General features: G+C 39.4%; 1 protein-coding gene across 5 annotated transcripts in view; it reads left to right on the forward strand.

The window, feature by feature from the left end:
• Positions 1–10,344: 10,344 nt before the first annotated feature.
• RANBP17 (RAN binding protein 17) overlaps positions 10,345–20,817 on the forward strand; it is a 255,244-nt gene continuing 244,771 nt past the window's right edge. For 4 of the 5 annotated variants that reach the window (XM_081035898.1, XM_081035899.1, XM_081035900.1 and 1 more), the window contains exons 1-2: positions 10,345–10,519; positions 18,004–18,150. In XM_081035898.1, coding sequence (XP_080892024.1) covers positions 10,502–10,519; positions 18,004–18,150 — 165 coding nt within the window. In that variant the 5' untranslated portion in view covers positions 10,345–10,501. The remainder of the gene's footprint in view (positions 10,520–18,003; positions 18,151–20,817) is intronic. The other variant, XM_081035902.1, reaches the window with a different exon arrangement.

The raw sequence follows: 20,817 nt of genomic DNA on the forward strand, positions 1-20,817 counted from the left end.
TGGAATCATTGTGGTTACCAGAGGGTAAGGTCGGGGTGTATACCTTCTTTGGAAGAATGCCTACTCAGATCTTTTGTCCATTTTCAATTGGGATATTTGTCTTTTATCATTGGATTATAATAGTTCTTTATCTATTCTAGATACAAGACTCTTACCAGATATGTGGTTAATTTATCCTCCATTATTTCCTATTTTTCCCTTCCTCATTATCCCTCACACAACTTAGTCCAACATCTTTATAACTTTCATTTTTACCAAGTGTTTTAGAATTTTTGCTATTTTAGTCCATATTCAATTAAATGACAGGTACCTCTGAAAAAGTTTATAATGCCAAGTTTCTCATTGGAATTCCTGTTGTCGTGCTGCTTAAATACCACACGTTTTTGTGGAAATTTTGGCTCAAAGTCTACTCTATGTGAGTATTTTTAAAAGCCCTTAATTATTTGGGTCAATTTAATTTACACATGCACAAATTATTTCCAAAAATATTTCTTTATACACGACAGCAGTTTTTGACACAAATTTCTTGCTTAAATTTTTTTTCTTGTAGTTCCTGTTATTTCTTTGCCTCCTCAAAATAGAGAGAACTTCATTCAAAATGATGTCATTTCTGGTTGTGGAAGTTCAGCCTATCCAGTGTCACATCTGGAGAGGAAGGAAAAGGCAGACAAAATATGCTTCCCTGGAGATGACAGATGTATTTCATTGCAGGTATGTGAATTATTTGCACAGCACACACAGACAGTCAATATATTTTTGTTGATGATATTAATGAATTCTCTGTTCACAATCACATTTTATAACGCAAGATTGAAATATTAACATGTTTCCATTGTAACCATTTCAGGCAATATAATAATACCTTACATATTCAAGGTATTAGAAGATTTACAAAACCATTTCATGTATATGATCTCGTTCAATATGACTTAGAGGTCTGCATGTGGTGATAGAGAAAAAAAGATAAAAGGGGTGACGCAGTGTTTCCCAAAGTGTGGTACAAAGACCACAAGTCACTGGATCGTTTTCACACCCTGGTGACATGACCAGCTGCAGGACCCAACTGTACCCAATTTTAATGGCAAGTGTTACTGCTGTGTGCCTAGAACGTATCATCATTTTTTTCTATGTAAAATGGCAATCCAAGTACATTCCTAACAATGCAGACTTTGTATTCCTTCTACATAAAGACAATTTCACAGAGGTTATATTTTCTCAAAATGAATTCTGCCATTACAAAAAACCAGTCCTAAGAGTCTTGGAGTATTTTTCAGATTATTGTCTGTGTAGATAGACTAATTAAGTAATGTGATTTCAAGGATCATAAAAATTGTCATTGACTGAATTTCTTCAGATCTAAGATATACATCAATTGGAAGAAGCACAATTATTTTATCCCCAAATATATCAGTGTATATTTCCTACAAACAAGTGCAGTCTCTTATATAATTACAATAAAACCATGAAAGCAGGAAATTAACATCAATACATGACATCAATACTTCTAATCCTCAGATCTCATTCAAGTTTTGCCGAGTATCCCCCAAATGTCATTTACCGCAAAATGAGCCAGTTCAGAATCTTGCATTGCATGTAACTGGCATGTCGCTTCAGTTTCCTTAGTCGGATACAGTTCCTCAGTTTTTCCTTGACTTGAAAGTACCCTCTTCACACCAATTGGGCTCCGAAACTCCACAATAGGCCAAACTGCATGGATGCTCTCTTTTCTGCTTAGTCTCCAACACCCCCAAGGACCATTCTCAGGCCTGGATGCTCTCCTCACCCCATTCAGGCTATTATACCCTTGCTAACCAGCCCTCCTACACAGCAGTTCTCTTCATGCTGCCTGGCACTTGTGACGCTTACAGGCCAGATATTTTGTAGACTGTGTCTCAGTCTAAGTTTGTCTGTTTCCTCATGATTAGATTCAGAATATGCATTTTTTTGTGAGACTATCACACAGATGGCGCTATGTTCTTGTTGTGTTCCTTCAAATGGCATGATTTACATTTGTCCTGTTACAAAGGTTATCCCACATGAGTCACTCAATCGAGGTGGCAGATGACAGACTTCTAAACTGAAAAGTTACTCCTTCTTGCCTTGTAATTAATTAGTATTTTTTGAGGAACTACTCTGAGATAGTAAATATTTGGTTCTCCATCAAACTTTCAATGCATTCATTTACTTATACTAGTATGGACTAATATTAGTATATTATTGAGATTTCCTATTTTATTCAATGAGTTACAATCTATTACTACCATTATTTATTTTGATTGCCCACATTTTCCTAGATTTGGCAAGTGGGAGCCCCTTCAAGCTGGATGTGTCCTTTTGACATGTTCCCTTCATTCTTTGAGGATTCCCTTACTTTCTGGCACCCCAAGATGTTCCAGACTTATCTTGTACGTACATGCACTAGTTGGAATCAGCCATCTCTTCAAGGAGTCCTAGTTCCTGTAAGTAGAAAGCAGTATTTAGAAGCCAAGGTCTGGATGTTAGGTGTGCTCACTGCTATTGGGGTGTCACTGATCTCAGGTACTCTCAGTAGGGCATATAGGTAGGTACACATACATACAACGTATTTCTATGTCTCCGTATATTCAAAGCCATGATTTTCACTGATATTTCTAATTCTAATCCAATATCATAGCATTCATTCTAGTTTTCTCCCTTTCCATGTTTGTAACTGCCTTTTCCCACAGTGAGAAAGCTGGTTTCCATTATTGTTAATAGATTTACTTAATTCATCAATTCCCCAGTATGTAACCAGTTTTCCGACTCCACTGCCAACTCCTCCCATCATGGCTATCCTCTTCTCTCCTTGGGCTCTGACACCCCTCCATGTGAACATCCTCCTCCCCCTAAACAGACTCTGACTCCCCCTGCCTGGCTAGCCCTTTCCTCACCCCTGAATGGATGCTTTGCTCAGGTTTACTGAGCTCCACAATCCTGCACTGCCCTCCACCCCCACCTGACCTCAATGCATGGATACCCTCTTCACACCAATGGGGCTCCAAAACTCCACAATAGGCCAAACTCTGCATGGATGCTCTCTTTTCTGCTTAGTCTCCAACACCCCCAAGGACCACTCTCAGGCCTGGATGCTCTCCTCACCCCATTCAGGCTATGATACCCTTGCCAACCAGACCTCCTACACAGCAGTTCTCTTTATGCTGCCTGGCTCTCCTAACTTTCTTTTGCCGCAGCTGGCGTGGACCTTGCTAGATGGCCTTAGGACTAGCACAGAGTATGCATTAATAGCTCCCTCTTTTACTCTCAAAAGTGTCCTGGGTGAACAACAAACTATACGGTCAACTTATATATAAGTCGACCTAGGAAGCTTTTTTGGAGCAGGTTTTATTTATTTATTTTTTATTTATTTTGTCTGTTCTTTTTAATATGCCCTGAGGGCAAAGTTTTATCTTTTCTGCCATTCCTAGTTACTGATAGTTCACTTAACACTGTTACCATGTGATTTACAATAGTGGGGGGAAATCAGACAAAAAACAAAGTATAAAGCAATATTATAAAATAATCTCATTTGTATGAAAGAAAAAAACTTTTGCCCACACACGTATGTGCAGAGACAGGATGTGCAAGGACACGTGCTGCTATATTAAGATGGATTATTGTTGAGGGGCTGCCATTCTTAGCAACTTTTGATTTTATACAATTCTGTACCGTTAAATTGTATACAAAAATCATGATTTCTTCTATAATCAGGAGAAAATGATAGAAACACTTTTTAAAAATAAGTCACTGCGATGAAAAGGACTTAATGTGGGTGTCAGTAAAAATTGATCTCTCCAAAGCTCCTCAGTATGACATAATCTAATCTTGGTGTTGGCATCATTGTGTGTTGGGGCAGGAGAGATGGGAGGCAGAAGAAGAAAGGAAAAAGAAGAAAGTTGACGACTTGGTTTTCCGTGAGCTATTCTTAGGCTCTTTCATTTTTCCTTATAATAAGAGACTTCCCTGGTCAGCTGGGTATCCTTACAGTAAATTTAAAACATAACTCTTAGCAAAAGGAAAATGTTGACCCTTAAGGAAAAGACTTAGGTTCTAAGAAATGTCATAGCTTTGCCTGCTCAAAGTAATATTAATATTTGAGGGACCTAATTTTATATTTTAGTCCAAATTAATTTTACTCTAAAAATAAACAGTATTATTCTTATTGATAAGGCCTAACTCTATTTCATAGAAATCTTTTAGAAGCGCTAGAAATGCAGACTTGTCTATTTGGTAGGTAGCTAAGTGCATATGTCCTATTCTTCTAGAATTTATACATCTTATACTTTCCATTTCAATTTAACACTACGTTTTTAAAAAACATTACATGCACACCACACATACATTCACACACACTTAGCCTTATTCCAAAAAGAGTTGTGGCAATAGTGCCTGTCTGGTCAAGTACACCTTTTCTAATTGGCCTTTCCCCCACATATACACATCTCCCATCAGCACTTTTTAAATAAATACTTATTTAACATACACTTTAATGAGCATTAACAGTAATCTTCTTAGGTCTGATTTTTCATTACACCATAAGTTTTTCTCTGATTAGAGAAATGAGTAATGTACATTTTAGAAAATCTTGAAAATACAGAAACATTATGAAGAAGAAAGAAAATCACCTGTTAATTTTACCATTTATAAGATAGCACTGTTAACATTTTCTATATTCTCTTCCATTCTTTTCTATGCCTGTTTTCATTTGATTGTAATGACATATTGCTTCATTCTGCCTTTTACATAGCATAGAAATCTTATAGCATTTTCCATATTTTTACAAAACTCTCCATAATTCCTAATGGCTATATAGGATTCTGCCATATGCTGTACCACAATTTACTTAATATTTTCAGCTTTTCCCTATTATAAATCATGCCATAATAAATATCTTCACATATAAAACTTTTTTTTTTTTTGCAATTTAGGTTACTTGCTTAGAATCACTTTCTAGAAGTTGGATGAAGTTGACAAACATTTATAAGGTTCTTGATATATATTGCAAAACTGGTTTTAAGAAAGGTTATACTGCTTTATTTATCCAATAGTATTGTATGTCTGATGACATTTTATCATGATCCTGCCTAGTGGTAACTTTAAGGAAACATATTGCTATCTTGCTTATATAAACAATACCTTAAACTACTTATTATTACATGGAGGAACTAATATGTAAACAATGTAAGGCAATATATTTAATTTTTATTTGTCAAAATAGTGACATTATTAATACATAACAGTATGTCTTTATTATTGCTAGTATGTTAAAAATATAAAATCATATAAAGAAAAAGTAAGTATAGTTTTTAGGATATATGTAATTACCAAGATTGTAAAATAACTCACATCCATATGACCAGTGAGAAGAAATTTTTTTATTGCTCTGGTTTCACAGTGGATATTTAAATAAATTGAATTTAAGGTTAATGACTTGACAAAATAAAAATATAGTTGAAATCCACTAACATGAAATATTTTATGTAACTGTTGTGTTTTGAAGGGGTTTTATGTAAATCTGAATTTTTTATATGCATTCTTCTCCTGTTTCTCTCACCTACTTGCCCTTTGCTGGATTCCCCAAACTTACTGAGATATTAAGCAATCTTACCAACTGTTTTTAATAAAATTACATTTGTAAAATAAGTTAAGGAAAATGTATACTAATGTTTCCTATATATTTTTTTATATGTGCTACTAACGTAAATGATTGATCATAGGTTTTACACTTGAAGTACTGATAAAGTGAAAATTTTAGTTGGATATTTTTAGTTTTCAGTCTCACAATTTATAAAAACATGAAACAGAAATGCCATTAATGTCACAGGCTTTCAAGATTCTCCAGGATAGAGAGGACAGGAGAAGTGGGAGGAACAAAGAGGAAATATCCAGCTTGACTGCAAATTTACAAACTGAAAAAGTCTAAAATAATTTACTCTGAATAAAATGGTAATTCCATTGCATTAAAAATATCATTTTCAATATGATATTCAGAGAATGATATGAATTTATTTGATAATTAGTACTTATGTAGCACTTACTATTTGCCAGGTATTAAGTACTTCATAGATATTAACTCATTCAATTGTGACAGCAACCTATGAGATAGGTACTATTAGTCTACATTTTACAGATGAGGAAATGAAGGCAGGAGAAGTTAGGTACTCATAACTTTACCAAGCTCACCAGCTAGTGATGCAGCTGGTATCCAAAGCCAAGCTGATTGGCTTCAGTGTCTGTTTACTTAACCACTATGCTCTACTGTCTAATCTCAATGTTACTTCTTATAAAAATTTTGAATTATAGACTTACTGTTATCCTGATCTTAGAAATAACAAATAAAAACTCAGAGATGTTAGGTGAATTTCCTAACGTACCAGAATTACAAACATTAATTGAATCCCATGAAAAGATTGAAAGATCAAAGGTCCATCTGTCTTTTATTAGAAGACTAGCTGGCATAAAGGAAGATAATTTTGTAATTCCTAAGGGCTCTAAATGTCCCTCCTTTAATTGAGTTTTGTGATAGAAATGAATTATTTGACACCTTGGAATATCTTCTGTGCTAATTTAAATAGCTGTAGTGAAACAATTCTATCTTAAATCATAATAGACAAAAAAGATACGGAATTGAATGCATATTTTGTTAATAGAAAATTACGGAAGGGAGAGTTAATTGAAAAGAGAAATCTTAAGTGGTCACTCAAATTTAAAGGGAAAAAATAATTGGCTTTTCATTTCCAGAATTACCTGGTGAATCCACAGAATAGTCAGTTGCTGTTCTTATCACAACTTGTATTTTTGCCACAGATACTGTGGAGTGGGAAAAAAAGTCAAATGATCAAATCTCAATTAATTTTTCCTCCCGTAATGACCTAAAATTCGAAGTCATACAAACACTACTTAAAGCAATAGTTTTAAAACGTGGTTAGGATCTAGAAATTAGGCAAAGGCAATAGGCAGTTAAAATAATTGGGTATTGTGTGGCTGATACAATAGGGAGGTCAGAAATCAATATTGGTCCTTGGGATGTGGGAGTCAGAAATGTTGGGATGTGGGAATCACAAATGAGATTGGATAGCAAAACTGTTCAGACATGGAAATAGAAGTTATAATACAGAAATCAAACCCTTTGGGATACAGGAGTTTAAAATGGCAGGATGAGGATATTAAATACTTTCAAGTTTAGGAGTTGAGCTGTGGGAATGGGCTGTGGATGAACTATGAAAATCAAGAATGGAAGATATAAACAGTCTGATCATAATGAAGTAGTTTATGTTGGATCAGACTTCCCACTGAAAAAACTATAAAAACAGGATATATATCTTTGGGGTGCCAAAAAATGTATACACAAGACTTGTATTCATCTTTTGTTATTGGTATATATTGAGTATTACAATTTTAATATAGGTTTTTCCTGTCTTAAAATGTGTATACATTTTTGGCACCCTCTCTGTGTATGTGTGTGTGTGTATATGTAGTATATAATATATAATCTCTATTACATATATAACACCCATAAATAAATACTTAACAATAATTTAACATACGTTATAAACTATACACACATACACACAACAAATATATATATTTAAAAACCGCCTGAAGGCACTAGAGAACAACCAATAAAAGCAGGACTTTATTGGCTTCAGTCCCTAAGACCATGAACACACTAAGGGTGAGATTCATATTCACCTCAGCTTTCCCCCAACTCCCAGAGCATGTTCCAATTAACACAAGGGTTAACGTAGCTAAATACACAGCAGCAATCTCAGTTGGCTAGAAGAAATGGGAGTTTGGGAGTAAAAGCAGCTGGGATTTAAGGGACAAAATTTTAAAGAGGAGGAGGCTACACAGATGTGAGACAAAATATATCTGTGTACAGATTTCCCTCAAATCATTAGTCAACTGATGTACTGTGGGGACAGAGCCCCAGAGAGCAGTTTCCAGGCTCTTGACCTCATGTGGAGAGGTACTGGCTAGGGTAGTAGATGGCCGTCAGCTGTGGCTGGTTGGCCATCAGCTGTAACCGTTGAGCCATTGGCCACTGATATAACTGCCACAGCTACGGAGGGAAGCGGAGGAGAGTGAAGGAAAGTGAAGGACAGTGGAGGAGAGTGAAGGAGAGTGAAGGAGAGTCGAGGAGAGTCGAGGAGAGTCGAGGAGAGTCAAGGAGAGTCAGTCAGTTGGCAGCAAAGTGGACAGCAAGTCACACGTTGTATGAACCCAGCCTCCAGTGAGACCATAGTGGTATGACTTCCCTACCTATGGCTCCGTGGGTGTTCCTTTTTGGCCTCACCATGTCCTGCGTTCTTATGTGGGGAGTGGGAGCTGAGACCCCACATGCCGCCCCGTGTGACAAATGGCGCAGCGAGCAGGGTCCCCTGCGTGACATGTACATGCATAAACCATCAGATGTATGTGCACAAGGAAAGACTAAGAAACTCAGGAGAACAGCAGCACCGAAAGTGCTAAACAGAGATTTTAGCAGCTGTACAGTGTTGGGGAGATGAGGGTTAGAGTTCAAGCCCCACACGTGGAGGAGTCTTGGTAAACATCCTAGGTTTTTAATTGTAAATTCAGTAAGGATCTTTACTTAGGAAGTAGGGCAAAACTGAAACAAGCCTGAATTTAAAAGGCTAAAACCAAGCCTCAAAAGTATTAAGGTGATCAATTGGTATTCTATGTGCCTACAACAATTAGAAAACCTAACCCTCTTTGGAGAAAGCTGATATCATCCAGAACATCAATATTTTTTCTTCCACACTGTCTGACATTCAATAAGAAATTATGACCACACTTAATAAAAGAGGACTAAGTAGCACAAACCAGGGGAACCCACAGGTGATTCAAATTTTGGAGATATGTAGTAGCAGCTTTAAAAAATATGATTAATATGAAGAAAACAAAGAATTTCACCAGAGCCTCGGAATCTACTTAAAGAATAGAAGGGGAAGAGTCAAATGAAAATTCTGGAACTAAAAATAGTATAACTAAAATTAAGAATTCGGTAGAGGAGTTGGATAGCAGCTCAGACACAGCAGAACAGATTCTGCTGAATGAGAAACAGGTCAGTAAAAAATATTCAGATTAAAGCACATGAGATAAAAACAGAAAAAAATATAGAAGAGTGTAAGAGGCATGGAATACCCATAAAGGTCTAACGCACATGTAATTAGAGTTCCAGAAGTAGAAGAGAGAGAGAAGGGGACAGAAGCAATATTTAAAGAAATACTGACAGAATTTTCAAATACTGGTAAAAAAAATAAGGTTTCATATTTAAGAGGCCTTATCAATCCCAGGTAGGCTAACATGCACATGCATGCACACACACACACACACACACACAGAGAAACACACAATTGCAACTTCACAAACTGCAAAAGATCAAAGAAGAAAGAACAATTGTAAAGTATTCAGGGGTGGGAAAAGAAGACATAATATCTTCGAAGGAGCAACAATCAGACTAATGGCCAACTTCTAAACAGAAACAATGGCCACCAGAAATCAAGGGAAAGACATTTTTTAAACGCTGGGGAAAAACATTAAAAAGCCAAAATGGCATTCTATACCCAGCAAAACTATCCTTTAGAAATGCAGGTAAAAATAAAAGACACTTGTATGTGAATAAAAACTGAGCAAATGTGTCACTAGCAGACCTGAAGTATTAAAGGAATTTTTCACACTAACGTACAATGACCCCAACTGGATGTCAAACTTGAAGAAGCAAAAGAAGAACATCAGGAAGGAGTGACTTTAACCCACACTTCAACTCAAATACATTCTCATTCCGAGAAATAATTTGGTTTAAAACATAAGTTCACATTAAATGAAAATATAGACGAGCAGAGGTGAGCTAGAATTTTACAACTTTAACACCACGTAGACATTGTCAGTTTAACTTTAACCAAAATTCAGGGTTTTTTTAAAAAAAAATGAAGTTGGGCTCTGAGAGTCTCAGGTCAAAGAGAGCAGTTGGCCCGTAGGAGTCCCAGGTTAGGGCTGATTGTGTTATGGCAGGTGGGCGTTAGAGGACAGGAAAACTCGGGGAGACGTGGAAGTCAGAAGCCGATGGGCAACAATTGTGCTGCGGGGGTTAGGGGTCAAGCGTCTGCGGGAGATGTCCGAGTCCGGATCGCGGCTGACAGCTCGGTGCTGGTGGTTGTGTCCAAGGACTGAGGTCGGAGGTCAGGACACACCCGAGGCTCCTACCAGCGGTTGAAAGGAGCGCAGAGGACAGTTGGGACGCCCGGCCCCAGGCCCCGCCCCTCCCGGCCCCGCCCAGCGCGCGCCGTCCCCATCGCCCCGCCCCGCACGCCAGGCCCCGCCCCGTCCAGCGCTTCGAACGCGGAGGCCGCGGGGTCCGCGCGGAGAGCGAGCGAGCGAGCGGCGCAGGGACCCCGCGGGCGGCTGGGGCTTCCGCGGCGCCCGCGTCCCCTCCCTCCCCTCCGGCTCTCGGGACCGCCGGCCGGCGCCGCCTCCCGGGAAGATGGCGCTGCACTTCCAGGTCAGTGCGCTCTGCGCCGCGGGTCCTCGCTCCGCCGTCCCGGGAACCCGGTGGGACGCCGGGATCTGGAGACCGAGGGCCGAAGACGGCGGGGGAGGCCGCGGGGCGGCTGATGAGCGCGCCGGCGACTCGGGCACTGGCCTGGGCTGCACACCCCGGCCCGGGCCCGAGGGAGGGGGACCCGAGCCTGGGGCGGCGGGTGGAGGGGCAGAGGCCAGGCTCGGAGCTCGCCCCTCGCGGGAGGTGCGGATGCCGGGCGCCGGCGCCAAGGGCGGTTTCGGAGGCGCCCGGGCAGGTGGGAGCTCCACCCGGCGCGTCGCCCGGCGCGGCCCCGTGGTCAGCCCACGCGCGGTGGGGACCGAGCCCGAGCGGGGCCTGGGTCCGCCGAAGCAGCGGCCGGCGCAGTTGGACAGAATTGGCCGGGCGGGCCGGGGCCGTGTCTGCCGGGAGTTGCGAAGGAGGGCCGCGCTGCAGCCTCATTGGAGGAGGAAAGCGGGGCAGGGCGCGCGGAGCCTGGAGATGCTGAGGATGGTCCAGCGGGAGGGCGCCGGGTTCGGGGCTGCACGGGCCTGTGCGTCCAGTTCTTCATTCAGCACCCAGTTCTGGAGCCCTCCCCCCCCCCCCCCCCCGTGTCTCAAGCACTGGGCAAAGTTCTGGGATAAAGCATTACATCACTTAACCATCCCTGCCCTCACTGAATTCAAGATCATTAGAGCACGTGTGAACAAGGATAGCGTTCATCACAGGATATCGTGGGAATATTGAAAAGGGGCAGCCCACCGTGAGTGTGTGTGTGTGTGTGTGTGTGTGTGTGTAAGTGTGTAAGGTGAGGCAGAGCTGCTGTCAGACGAGATGCCTTGAACTCCCATTCGTCCACTTATTTTTTTGAATTCCTACTTTGCTAGGCATTGAAGATACAGCTCTAGCAGAACTTGACTCTCCGGGAACTTGGACTCGAGTGGGTCTTCAAAGAACTGTAGGAGTGGGCCGGGTGAAGAGCAAGGGAAGGGTGTAAAGGCAAAAGGACAGTGTGAGCCAAGGCAAAGAATTGGGGAAGAACGCGGCACACTGCAGGAAGTTCTGTCTGGCTGGAGCACAGGGTTCATATAAAAGGGAAGGGAGAGGGGATGCAGTGGATGTCAGGAGATGACCGGGGAAAGGTAGGAAATTTCATGATTTGGTGACAGTGTATCTAAGTGACACATTCCCTTTGTGCATTTCTTTGGGCACCCCGTGGTCAGACTCATTCCTTATTGATTATTTCAAAGGGTTCTTCTTTCCAAGCAGCCACTCTCCAGTCAGGTAATTGACAGCGTCAGGATGTTATAGATTAGGAGGTGGCGAGCCCCACACATTATCTTCTAACTCCTTGCCATTTGAAGGGTCTCCAGGTCAAAATAATGTTATTTATTATCACTTTAGTAAATATGCCCTCTGGGAAATGTTCACAGGAAGAATCTCGCAGGGAGGACTTAGGGATTGTAAATAGGTAATCAGATGTCCATAGTTCCGATGTAAATCTTGAGGGTAAATTAAAAACTGGTGGAAATTTGGAATATTTTCAGACTTGTAAAGATGATGCATAATAAATCACCCAGTCCTGGAAGACTTCTTCATACTTAGGTAGAGTGTTGGAAAAATTAGGTGCAAATGCCAAAGCTACCCATGTTGGTTTCCTAGTAATGTATTTCACAGTAACTGTGGACAGCTTAAAAGTGGAGTTGGACAAATAAAAGATCAGATAGTTCGGGGACCAGAGAAAAGCTCCAAAACTTCACAATTTGAATTCTTTTCAGCCTATAGGCTCGTACTGTTATCCGGTTAGAAAGCATTTATTAATAATAATAACTGGTACCCAATGTTTTGAATTTTCATATGCTCATCGTAGATTTTTAGCCCCACAACTAACTTACGTATAACCTATTTAAGGCACGTGCATTTGGTTAGGAAGCTGTGAGTTAGGGTATCATGTCCCAAAGCAAGTGATGGATCTGGGTTATCTGAGAGGAGACAGTCCAGATTGGGGGTAAGGGACCAAGTGAGGAAAGTTAGAGTTGGGAACAAGTTAGATGTAGGCACTTAAGATAGAACAGAGGGACCTTGCTGAGAAGCTAGATAACCTTAGGAAAACTTCAGGGGACCTAGGTGGTTGATCTGTTTTGCTCCCAGGATTGTTCCCAAACCGTGGACTGTAGCCGTGCTTCTTACTCCCCGTACCCAGCCAGGCTACCTGATCTCGACGTGGTTGTGAATGGTTGTATTTGAACGTGATGGTGACATGATGACAGAGGGGTTTAGGCATGTTCATCCTGGCGGTATGGACTTGAGTGGGAGAAACTATAGGTAGAAGGCCAGTACGGTGTTTTACAATTATCAGTATCAGAGATTATTTACAGTTCATTGCGGATCTGCTGTGTACCGGGCACTGGTTTAAGCTTTCACTCATATTTTCTATCTTAGTCTTAATTATTTTGGAAAGTGGGTATTATTTCAAAATGATATTTTTCAATTTCAGCAGGGAGTTTTAGAAAGGTGAAATAGTTCGCTTGAGGTTACTTAATAAGTAAGTGGCGGAGTCCAAAGCCTCTACTCTTATTCCCAAAGAAGCCGAGGCAGAACCCAGGGCACTAGAGACCACAGGTAGAAAAGATTGTTCTATTGCTGTACAGTCTGTGAATATCATGTACAGGCGTTGAGTCTGAGTCTTTACTTAAAAAAGAATTGATAGGACTTGGTGGCATGTTAGGTATGTACCTGGAATTAGCCAGACTCGAGGCCTGAGGGCACAGTTTGCAAAACTGCCCTCACTTTCTGACATCGGTTGCATGTTTGAAGTTTCCCCAAACCACCCTCAGGTTTCATAGTTTGTCAGGACTCTCAGAACTCACTGAATGCTGTCATGCTCATGGTTGCGATTTATCACCAGGAAAGTGCACAGCTTAAAATTGATTAAGATTCGGAGGGTTCCAAAACAAAGCTTTTATTGTGTTCAGGACACGTTACTCTCCCAGTATATACGTGTGACAATATGTACTGAGTATTGCAAATCAGGGAAGCTCCCCCTAGCTTTGAGTTCTGGAGTTGTGATTGATTGATTGATTGTACATGTGATTGATCGCTTTAGGTCAACTGATATTATGTGATCCAAACTCTCTACCCTAAAACATATGGTTGGTCTTTCAGGTGTGGCCAGCCCCCGAAAAATGGGGGTACCCCTCACCCCCAACCTGAATAAAAACACTCCCATCAGGTATGACGTAGATTATCTCCCAAAATCTGAGGGCAAAGGCCAGACTTTTCTTTGTGCAGGGTCAAACACTTTAATTATACAGGAGGGACTAAGGAGAAGGAGAGCCAAAGAGAACATCAAGATTGTAAATCTAGATACTGATAATAGACCTCTGAAACCACCACCAGAAAGCAAAGGGACATTTGAAGTGGAAATCTGTGGGAAATAAGTTTGACTCATTTTCTGACAGTTGGGGGTTGTTTTCAACCTCTTCCTGGGTTTCCAAGAGGAAAGTCCGCACTGCGGCATCATCTGCAGGTAGGAGATAACTGAAGGAAGGGGTGATAGGATGGCAGGGTGGCCAGGGGACACCGTGGACGTGGGGCCTAGAGACTTGTGTTTCGCTCAGAATTGACCATTTGCTCTGTCTGATCTGAGCAACTTATTTGTACGAGTATGTTTGATCTCTCAGCCCCAGTTTGTCTGTAAAATAGGGTTCATATAAAAGGGAAGGCTGTGCTAAATAAAAATACCTACTTTGCAGGAGTCTACTTTTCAAAATTGGTTTGAAAATAAAAGATGGAAATACTTTTGTAAACTCTAAAGTACTAAAATACTATCCAGTTCATCGTAGAAGGAGGCGTTCCCAAAGACCCAGGAATAAGCCTTCAGGAATGTTCAGGAAAAGGTGGTAAAGGAAGGAAGAAGCAAAAGTTTGTGGGAAATGAACAACTTCAAGATAAAGGCATTTTTCTATTAATGATAATTACGAAGCTTCATTCCAAAAGGCAGGAAAGATACAGAGAAGTAATTGAAAAGAATTTTAAGTTGAATTGGAGTGGGATTATTGTGGTTCATTGATTTGTTTTTTATGAATAGGGGACATTTTCCCCCTAGAACAAAAACCTTAATTTTTTTTTAGCTTTATTGAAGTATAATTGACAAATAATAAACTGTACATCTTTAAACTGTGCAGTTGGGTAAGTTGTGACATATGTATATTCCTGTGAAACCATCACTGAAATCAACATAATGAACATATCCATCTCCCAAAGTTCCCTTATGTTCCTTTGTAATCCCTCCTTGCTGCTTCCCCTATCCTCCCTCCCCAGCCAGAAACCACTGAGCTGATCTCCGTTACCGTAGACCCACACAATGTAAGTCTTTTTGCCTGGCCTCTTTTACTCAGCATTTACCTGTTGATAGATACAGGTATATGTGTGGGAATTAATGTATGGAAAGAAGTCACATCATTTACAGGTTAGTTGTATGTCAATTGGAAAGGCCAGAATAACTTGGAAGATCTTTCTTTAAACTGTAAGCAGGATTTTGTCATTGTCTCCGAGGTTGTGGAAGTCATTTTTATTTGATAGTTACCCTATGAGAGTTAGATGATGTCCAATTCTACTTGTTCTACCTATTATTTTTATGGGCTTCTGAGGTTGTTAATAAGCCATGCAGAAGCTTTAATAACTCAAGCCTGATTTGTCAACAAATCAAGAAGGAAGCCATTTCTCTGAGGCATTCTCACGTTAACCATCTTCTCTTCCATCAGTGTATAAAACTAAGATGCAAATTTATCAATTCACTGTGAAAAAAATAAAGTCTCTCTTTATAGACAGATTCTTTGGAGAGTCAACTGCTAATCAGAAGATTACTTGGTCAGTCAGTAATCACCACATTGTGAGTTTAACTGTTTTAAATGTTTAGATAATGCTTTCCCACCAGGGTGAGGATCTTTGTGTATGTATTCTTTTCTCTAAAAAGATTTAATATGCCAGGCATGTGTTTAATTGTAATAATTACAATGAAAGAATGACTTGATTTTTACCCCCTTGTTTCAATCTTTTGGAAGAGGAAGTTCAGAAACCTTTCCCTGTTTATCTTGTACTGCCTTTCAGTTGTTAATAATTTGAAATACCTTAGGGGGAAAAAGGGTAATTGGTAACATTTTAGATTTAAACAAATACTATTCAAATGTACTCCAGACTCGTTCTGTGTCAAGGAAACGCAGACAAAATAATTGTCAGAAATTTTCCAGAATTTTTCCAAATTGATTGACTTAGGTACTATCGATTAATTAACATTATTATTTGTATTAGTTTCCTAAGGCTTTTGTAACAAATCCACAAATTGAGTGGGTTAAAACGACAGAATTTATTCTCTTAACACTTATGGAGGCCAGAAATCTGAAACTAATGTGCCAACAAGGTTGGTTCCTTCTGGAGGCCTTGAGGGAGAAAGTTTTCCGTGCCTTTCTCCTAGTTTCGGATGGCTGCTGCAATCTTTGTGTCCCCTGGCTTGTAGATATTAATACATCACTCCAGTCTCTGCCTCCTCCTTTGTATATGTCTGCATCTCTAACGTCCGTCTCCTTTCTCTTATGCCTCATTGGATTTAGGGCCCATCCTGAATCCAGGATGATCTTATCCTGAGATCTTTCATTTAAGGATTTGCAAAGACCCAAGTTCCAAATAATGTCCCATTCAGAGGTACTGGGTGTTAAGACTTGGACATATTTTTTTAGGGGGATATAATTCCGTTCATTATGATATTATTAGGTAATAATAATAAACAACTAGCCTTTATAGTGTACACTGTGTGCCAGAAGTTATGTGGTCCTGACTCATTTAATCTTCCAAACAAACCTATGAGATAGACACTATTATTAATCTCACTCTTTTGCTGCCTTTCATTTTTAAAGTTAGGTCTTATTACTATTTCTGGCCTAGTTCTTTTTGTACTCAAAGTCTACTTATTCACACAGACTCTTAGATCTAGCTGAATGCAGCAGTTTATCATTAACTTATTCTGAGTATTATCAGTTCTAAACTTCAGCCCTTCAAATTTATTAGATGAAAGAAGACTTCTGAGCTCTATCGTGATTTATGAGAGGGAAAAAGGTAGCTCTTCTCATTTTTATATTTCTTACCCTTGGAGAAAATATGGGAATTCATATGTTTTCATGAGATTTTCTATGTATTTTAATATTATGAATAGTATATAGTACTACTTGGAGGACTTGTTGGGCCAATTCCGGGGGTGTGGTAGGGAGGATGTTTAATTCTGGATAGGGACGTGGAAAATGCCATAAAGGAGCTAAGGAGAGAGAAGTGAGAAGAATAAAGGGAGCTAGAGGAGGTCTCATTTCATTGTTTCTTGTGTATTCCTATTAAGCAAAGGTATATATGCATTTGAGAGAATGTTTGGACTAGTGTAGTTGTAAGGCTGCCACATAAAAATTCAGGCCAGAAAGGATGAGAAATAACATTTCTTTACGAATACCCCATTACCTTCATATTCCCACCTGACATTGATCTCTGTGCCCTTTTTTTTTCTTCTAAAAAATAATTCTCTAATTCAAGTTCAAAGCAAAGTAGTTTGTTTTAGTAAGATGCCTTTAACAACAAAAAAAAACTTTTTGGCTGGAGGAGTGCTGAACTCATTTTTAATTTTTTGTTTCTAGATTGTATCCATGTGGCCTGCATCTTCAGTTGAGATTATATTTATAAACAGAATGAATTCTTCTTTGTGCCCATAAAATCGGAGCCAGCAACATGATAACTAGTTATTACACTGCTAGCAATAGCATGGGGCAATTCATAGTACCTGAAAATCATGACAGAGTTCATTCGCCGGCAGCTCTATGAGTCATTAGTTCAGAAGTCCCAAATCAGCATATATTTATAATTATCTTTTCTTTTTTATAGATGGAACCATTGCAGTTCTTACAATTTGAGAAAGAATGCAAATTGGCATAGGGTCTGCAGCTTATGCCTGACAACCCGCCCCCCTCCATCTCTGTAACTTCGTTGGTGTCTCCTCCTTGCTGTCCAATCACACTGACCTTTTAATGCCTTGAAACGATTAAGCTCTGCTCTGGGCCCTGGTAAATGCTGTTTCTTGGCCTGGACTGCCGTCCAGTCTTTCTCCATCTGGCTCACCTTTCAGGTCAGCATAAATGTTATTCCTTCAGGGAAGCCTTTTCTAACTCCTTGGATTAGGCAAGTCCTCCTTTTTCTATACTCTCACGTTTCCATCACAGAACGATCAATTTATGATGAAATAACTTGGAGATAGGAGATAGGCCTGTTTTGTTCACCACCGTGACCCCTCGTAAGTAGTGATAGCTCAATAGGCATTTATGGAATTGACGAATCCAGGATGGTATCTGTATCCCTTGTTTCCTGTGATTAATATATTTACCTTATTTTTTTCCACTCAAGTAAAAATGGTAATTTTTTTTCTTCTCAAGAGTTTGGCTGAACTGGAAGTATTATGTACTCATCTCTACATAGGGACTGATCTTACACAAAGAATCGAGGCTGAGAAAGCCCTCCTGGAACTTATTGACAGCCCAGAATGTCTCAGCAAGTGTCAACTTCTGTTAGAACAAGGAACAGTAAGTATTTGATCACAGCGATTCCCCATGAACGATCAGTAGATAAATCTCATTCTTAATGAACTCATGTAGGTTAGCAATGATGACTGACAGGTATTACCTACCACATGTCTTTTTACTGTCATTTTCTTCCCTGTCAAAGAGATTAATCAGAGAAAGAATTGGAAAACAAACTTAGAGAAGAGCCCAGCAGGTGGAAATAGGCATGAAGTGAAAGTGTTGCTTGATACTTCTTGGCCCCTCTTTGTGTATCATATCAGTGGGCAAAAATTATATTTTTAGAAAGTTGACTGACAGCTTAAAAAAGAAAATCTGAGGTTGGAGAGGCAGGTTGTAATCAATTGTGTAACATGAAGGAATGATTCAGAGGAATGCTGACTTCCTTGTGCCTGCCTCCCTTCTGGAGTTTCATAGCCATTCTTCCAGCAGTTATTTAGCACATGCTTAAATGTAAAACCAGATGCTGTGCTTCCTACTTTCTTACGTTGGTGCATTAAAGTAATCATACTTTAGTTGGGGAGACATAGATGCACAAATAAAGAACTCTGAAATGATATAGTAAGCAATCCAATAAGAGACTGTATGGTCTAGAGCAGAGGTTGGCAAACTTTTTCTATAAAGTGCTAGATTGTAAATATTTTAGACTTTGTGCGCCCAGAGGCAAAATCAAGGATGTTTTGTAAGTACGTCTATAAGAAGAGAGAAAAACAAATTTCCACAGTTTTATTGATGAAATTTGAAATATAAAAATTGAGTACAGTTGTTTTTGTTTTTGTTTTTTAACACAGGTCTACTAATGAAAACAATGGATTTGGGGGGAATAACATTTTGCCTAATTGGGTTCAATATTGATTGCAAATATTCACATGATAATACTGATCTGTCATGAGATTTTACATATTTCATCTTGGGAAAACGTCTTTTCACACAGATGGGTACTGCCAAATATATCAGTCCATGAGCATATGATTTTAATTAAGCATATTCATCACGTAGAAGGCATTTATAGAATTCTGTTAGAACTTTTCTTGATATTTGCCTTTTAGAATGTCAATACATTGCAGATTAATCACTTCCCATTGAAGGTTAGATGGAAGCTCCTCCATTGCTCAATTAAATGGATTTTAAAATATAGGAATTTCTTCTGCACTGCATCAAAGTGTGAAAAATGATGCTGGAACTGTAGTTTGAGCTCAGAAAATATACTCAGGAATAGAGATCTTGCTACTTGTTTTAACTTTTGGCAATGTGAAAGTGTATAAAGCATCTTGATACTACTTGTGATTCAAACAGTGTCAGTTGTCATTGAAATGACTTTACTGCATTATAACTTTTGTAAGTACTGAGCACTGTTTGCCTTTTAGGCAATTTTATATCTTTAGGTTGAATTCATTAAGAGACATTATCAAGTTTGCAGCAAAAGCTAATTCCCAAAGCCATTTAGTATTCAACAATAGTGGTTTGGAATGGTTCCTCTCATTCATAAAAATTTCAGTCTCAGCCCTGAGCTAAAAAAAAATTGCAATGAAACTTTACCACTGCTAAGCTAGTGAACTAACTGTGTGGTAGGGCAAATCAGCATTTTCCGCTTCTATTTCTGACGGACACTTACAGATCTGGAGATAAGCTCGTGAAAGTGCGTTGAAGTCCACGCTTAACACCACTGATTCATTCACATTGATAGATTCAAATATTTATGACAGCCCTTTTCTGCTCTGCATATATTTACCACCACTTGTGACACACCTTAGCAGATACTACTTGAGGTTGTACAGAATTAATATTTTCTCAACTTCTTTAAAAATATTCTGGCCTGTAATTTCACACAGACTCTTTATAGTAGTTAATTCTTTAGTCACTTCAAACTTAGCACTGATTTCTGGAATAAGCAGATAGTAAGTGTCAATAACAGTGTGAACAGTATTAGTAACATCTGTCAACTTACCAAGAACTAGGGAGAACCTCACATCAGTTGCCTTGTTTAAAATCCACTTTTGATGTCGCTCAGATGTCTTCAGTTATTTGAGCAGTGTTCCCACAGAAAGGCCAGGCATCTGAAGTTTATTTTCCCTGCACATATATCTTCGGCTATGACAATAAAACAGTGGTGATTTAATGAACTCTCCATTGGTAAGTGGCTTTCCTTGCTTGGCTAACAAAACGAGCCACTTCGAAAATTAACTTTGATTGCAGCTTATTTTATTTTATGTTTTTGTGAAGAAATTCTTCTGTGGTAAGATAACTCTTTTAAATTTTCTACTTTTTCTGACTGTTAATTTCCTGTGAATTAGGAATATTGACATGAGTGCTTAGTCTGATATTGTCAGCAATATTATATTGTATTCTTTCAGGGCAGCTCTAATGTCATTGCATAAGAAGCACATTGCGTTGCTATCTAATTTAGTAACCAAATAATCCGTATTCCACTGTACCATAAAAGTGAGACTTTGAAGTCCACTTTTATCTTTTCTTGTTTTGACGCGATGGGTATGCACTGGGAATAAGAAAAGGTTCATGTTATGTCATGGTGATCCCCGTGGCGCTCTTGGCACTGTGGGCTGATGACTGCATCGTGGTACTGAGCAGCCGTAGGAGGCATTGAGCCACATACTGTCCGTCTGAACTATTCAACTCCGCTGTCATAACGTGAAAGCAGCCCTAGACAGT

Source organism: Rhinolophus hipposideros (assembly GCF_964194185.1).
Source record: "Rhinolophus hipposideros genome assembly, chromosome: 23".
NCBI classification, from domain to species: domain Eukaryota; kingdom Metazoa; phylum Chordata; class Mammalia; order Chiroptera; family Rhinolophidae; genus Rhinolophus; species Rhinolophus hipposideros.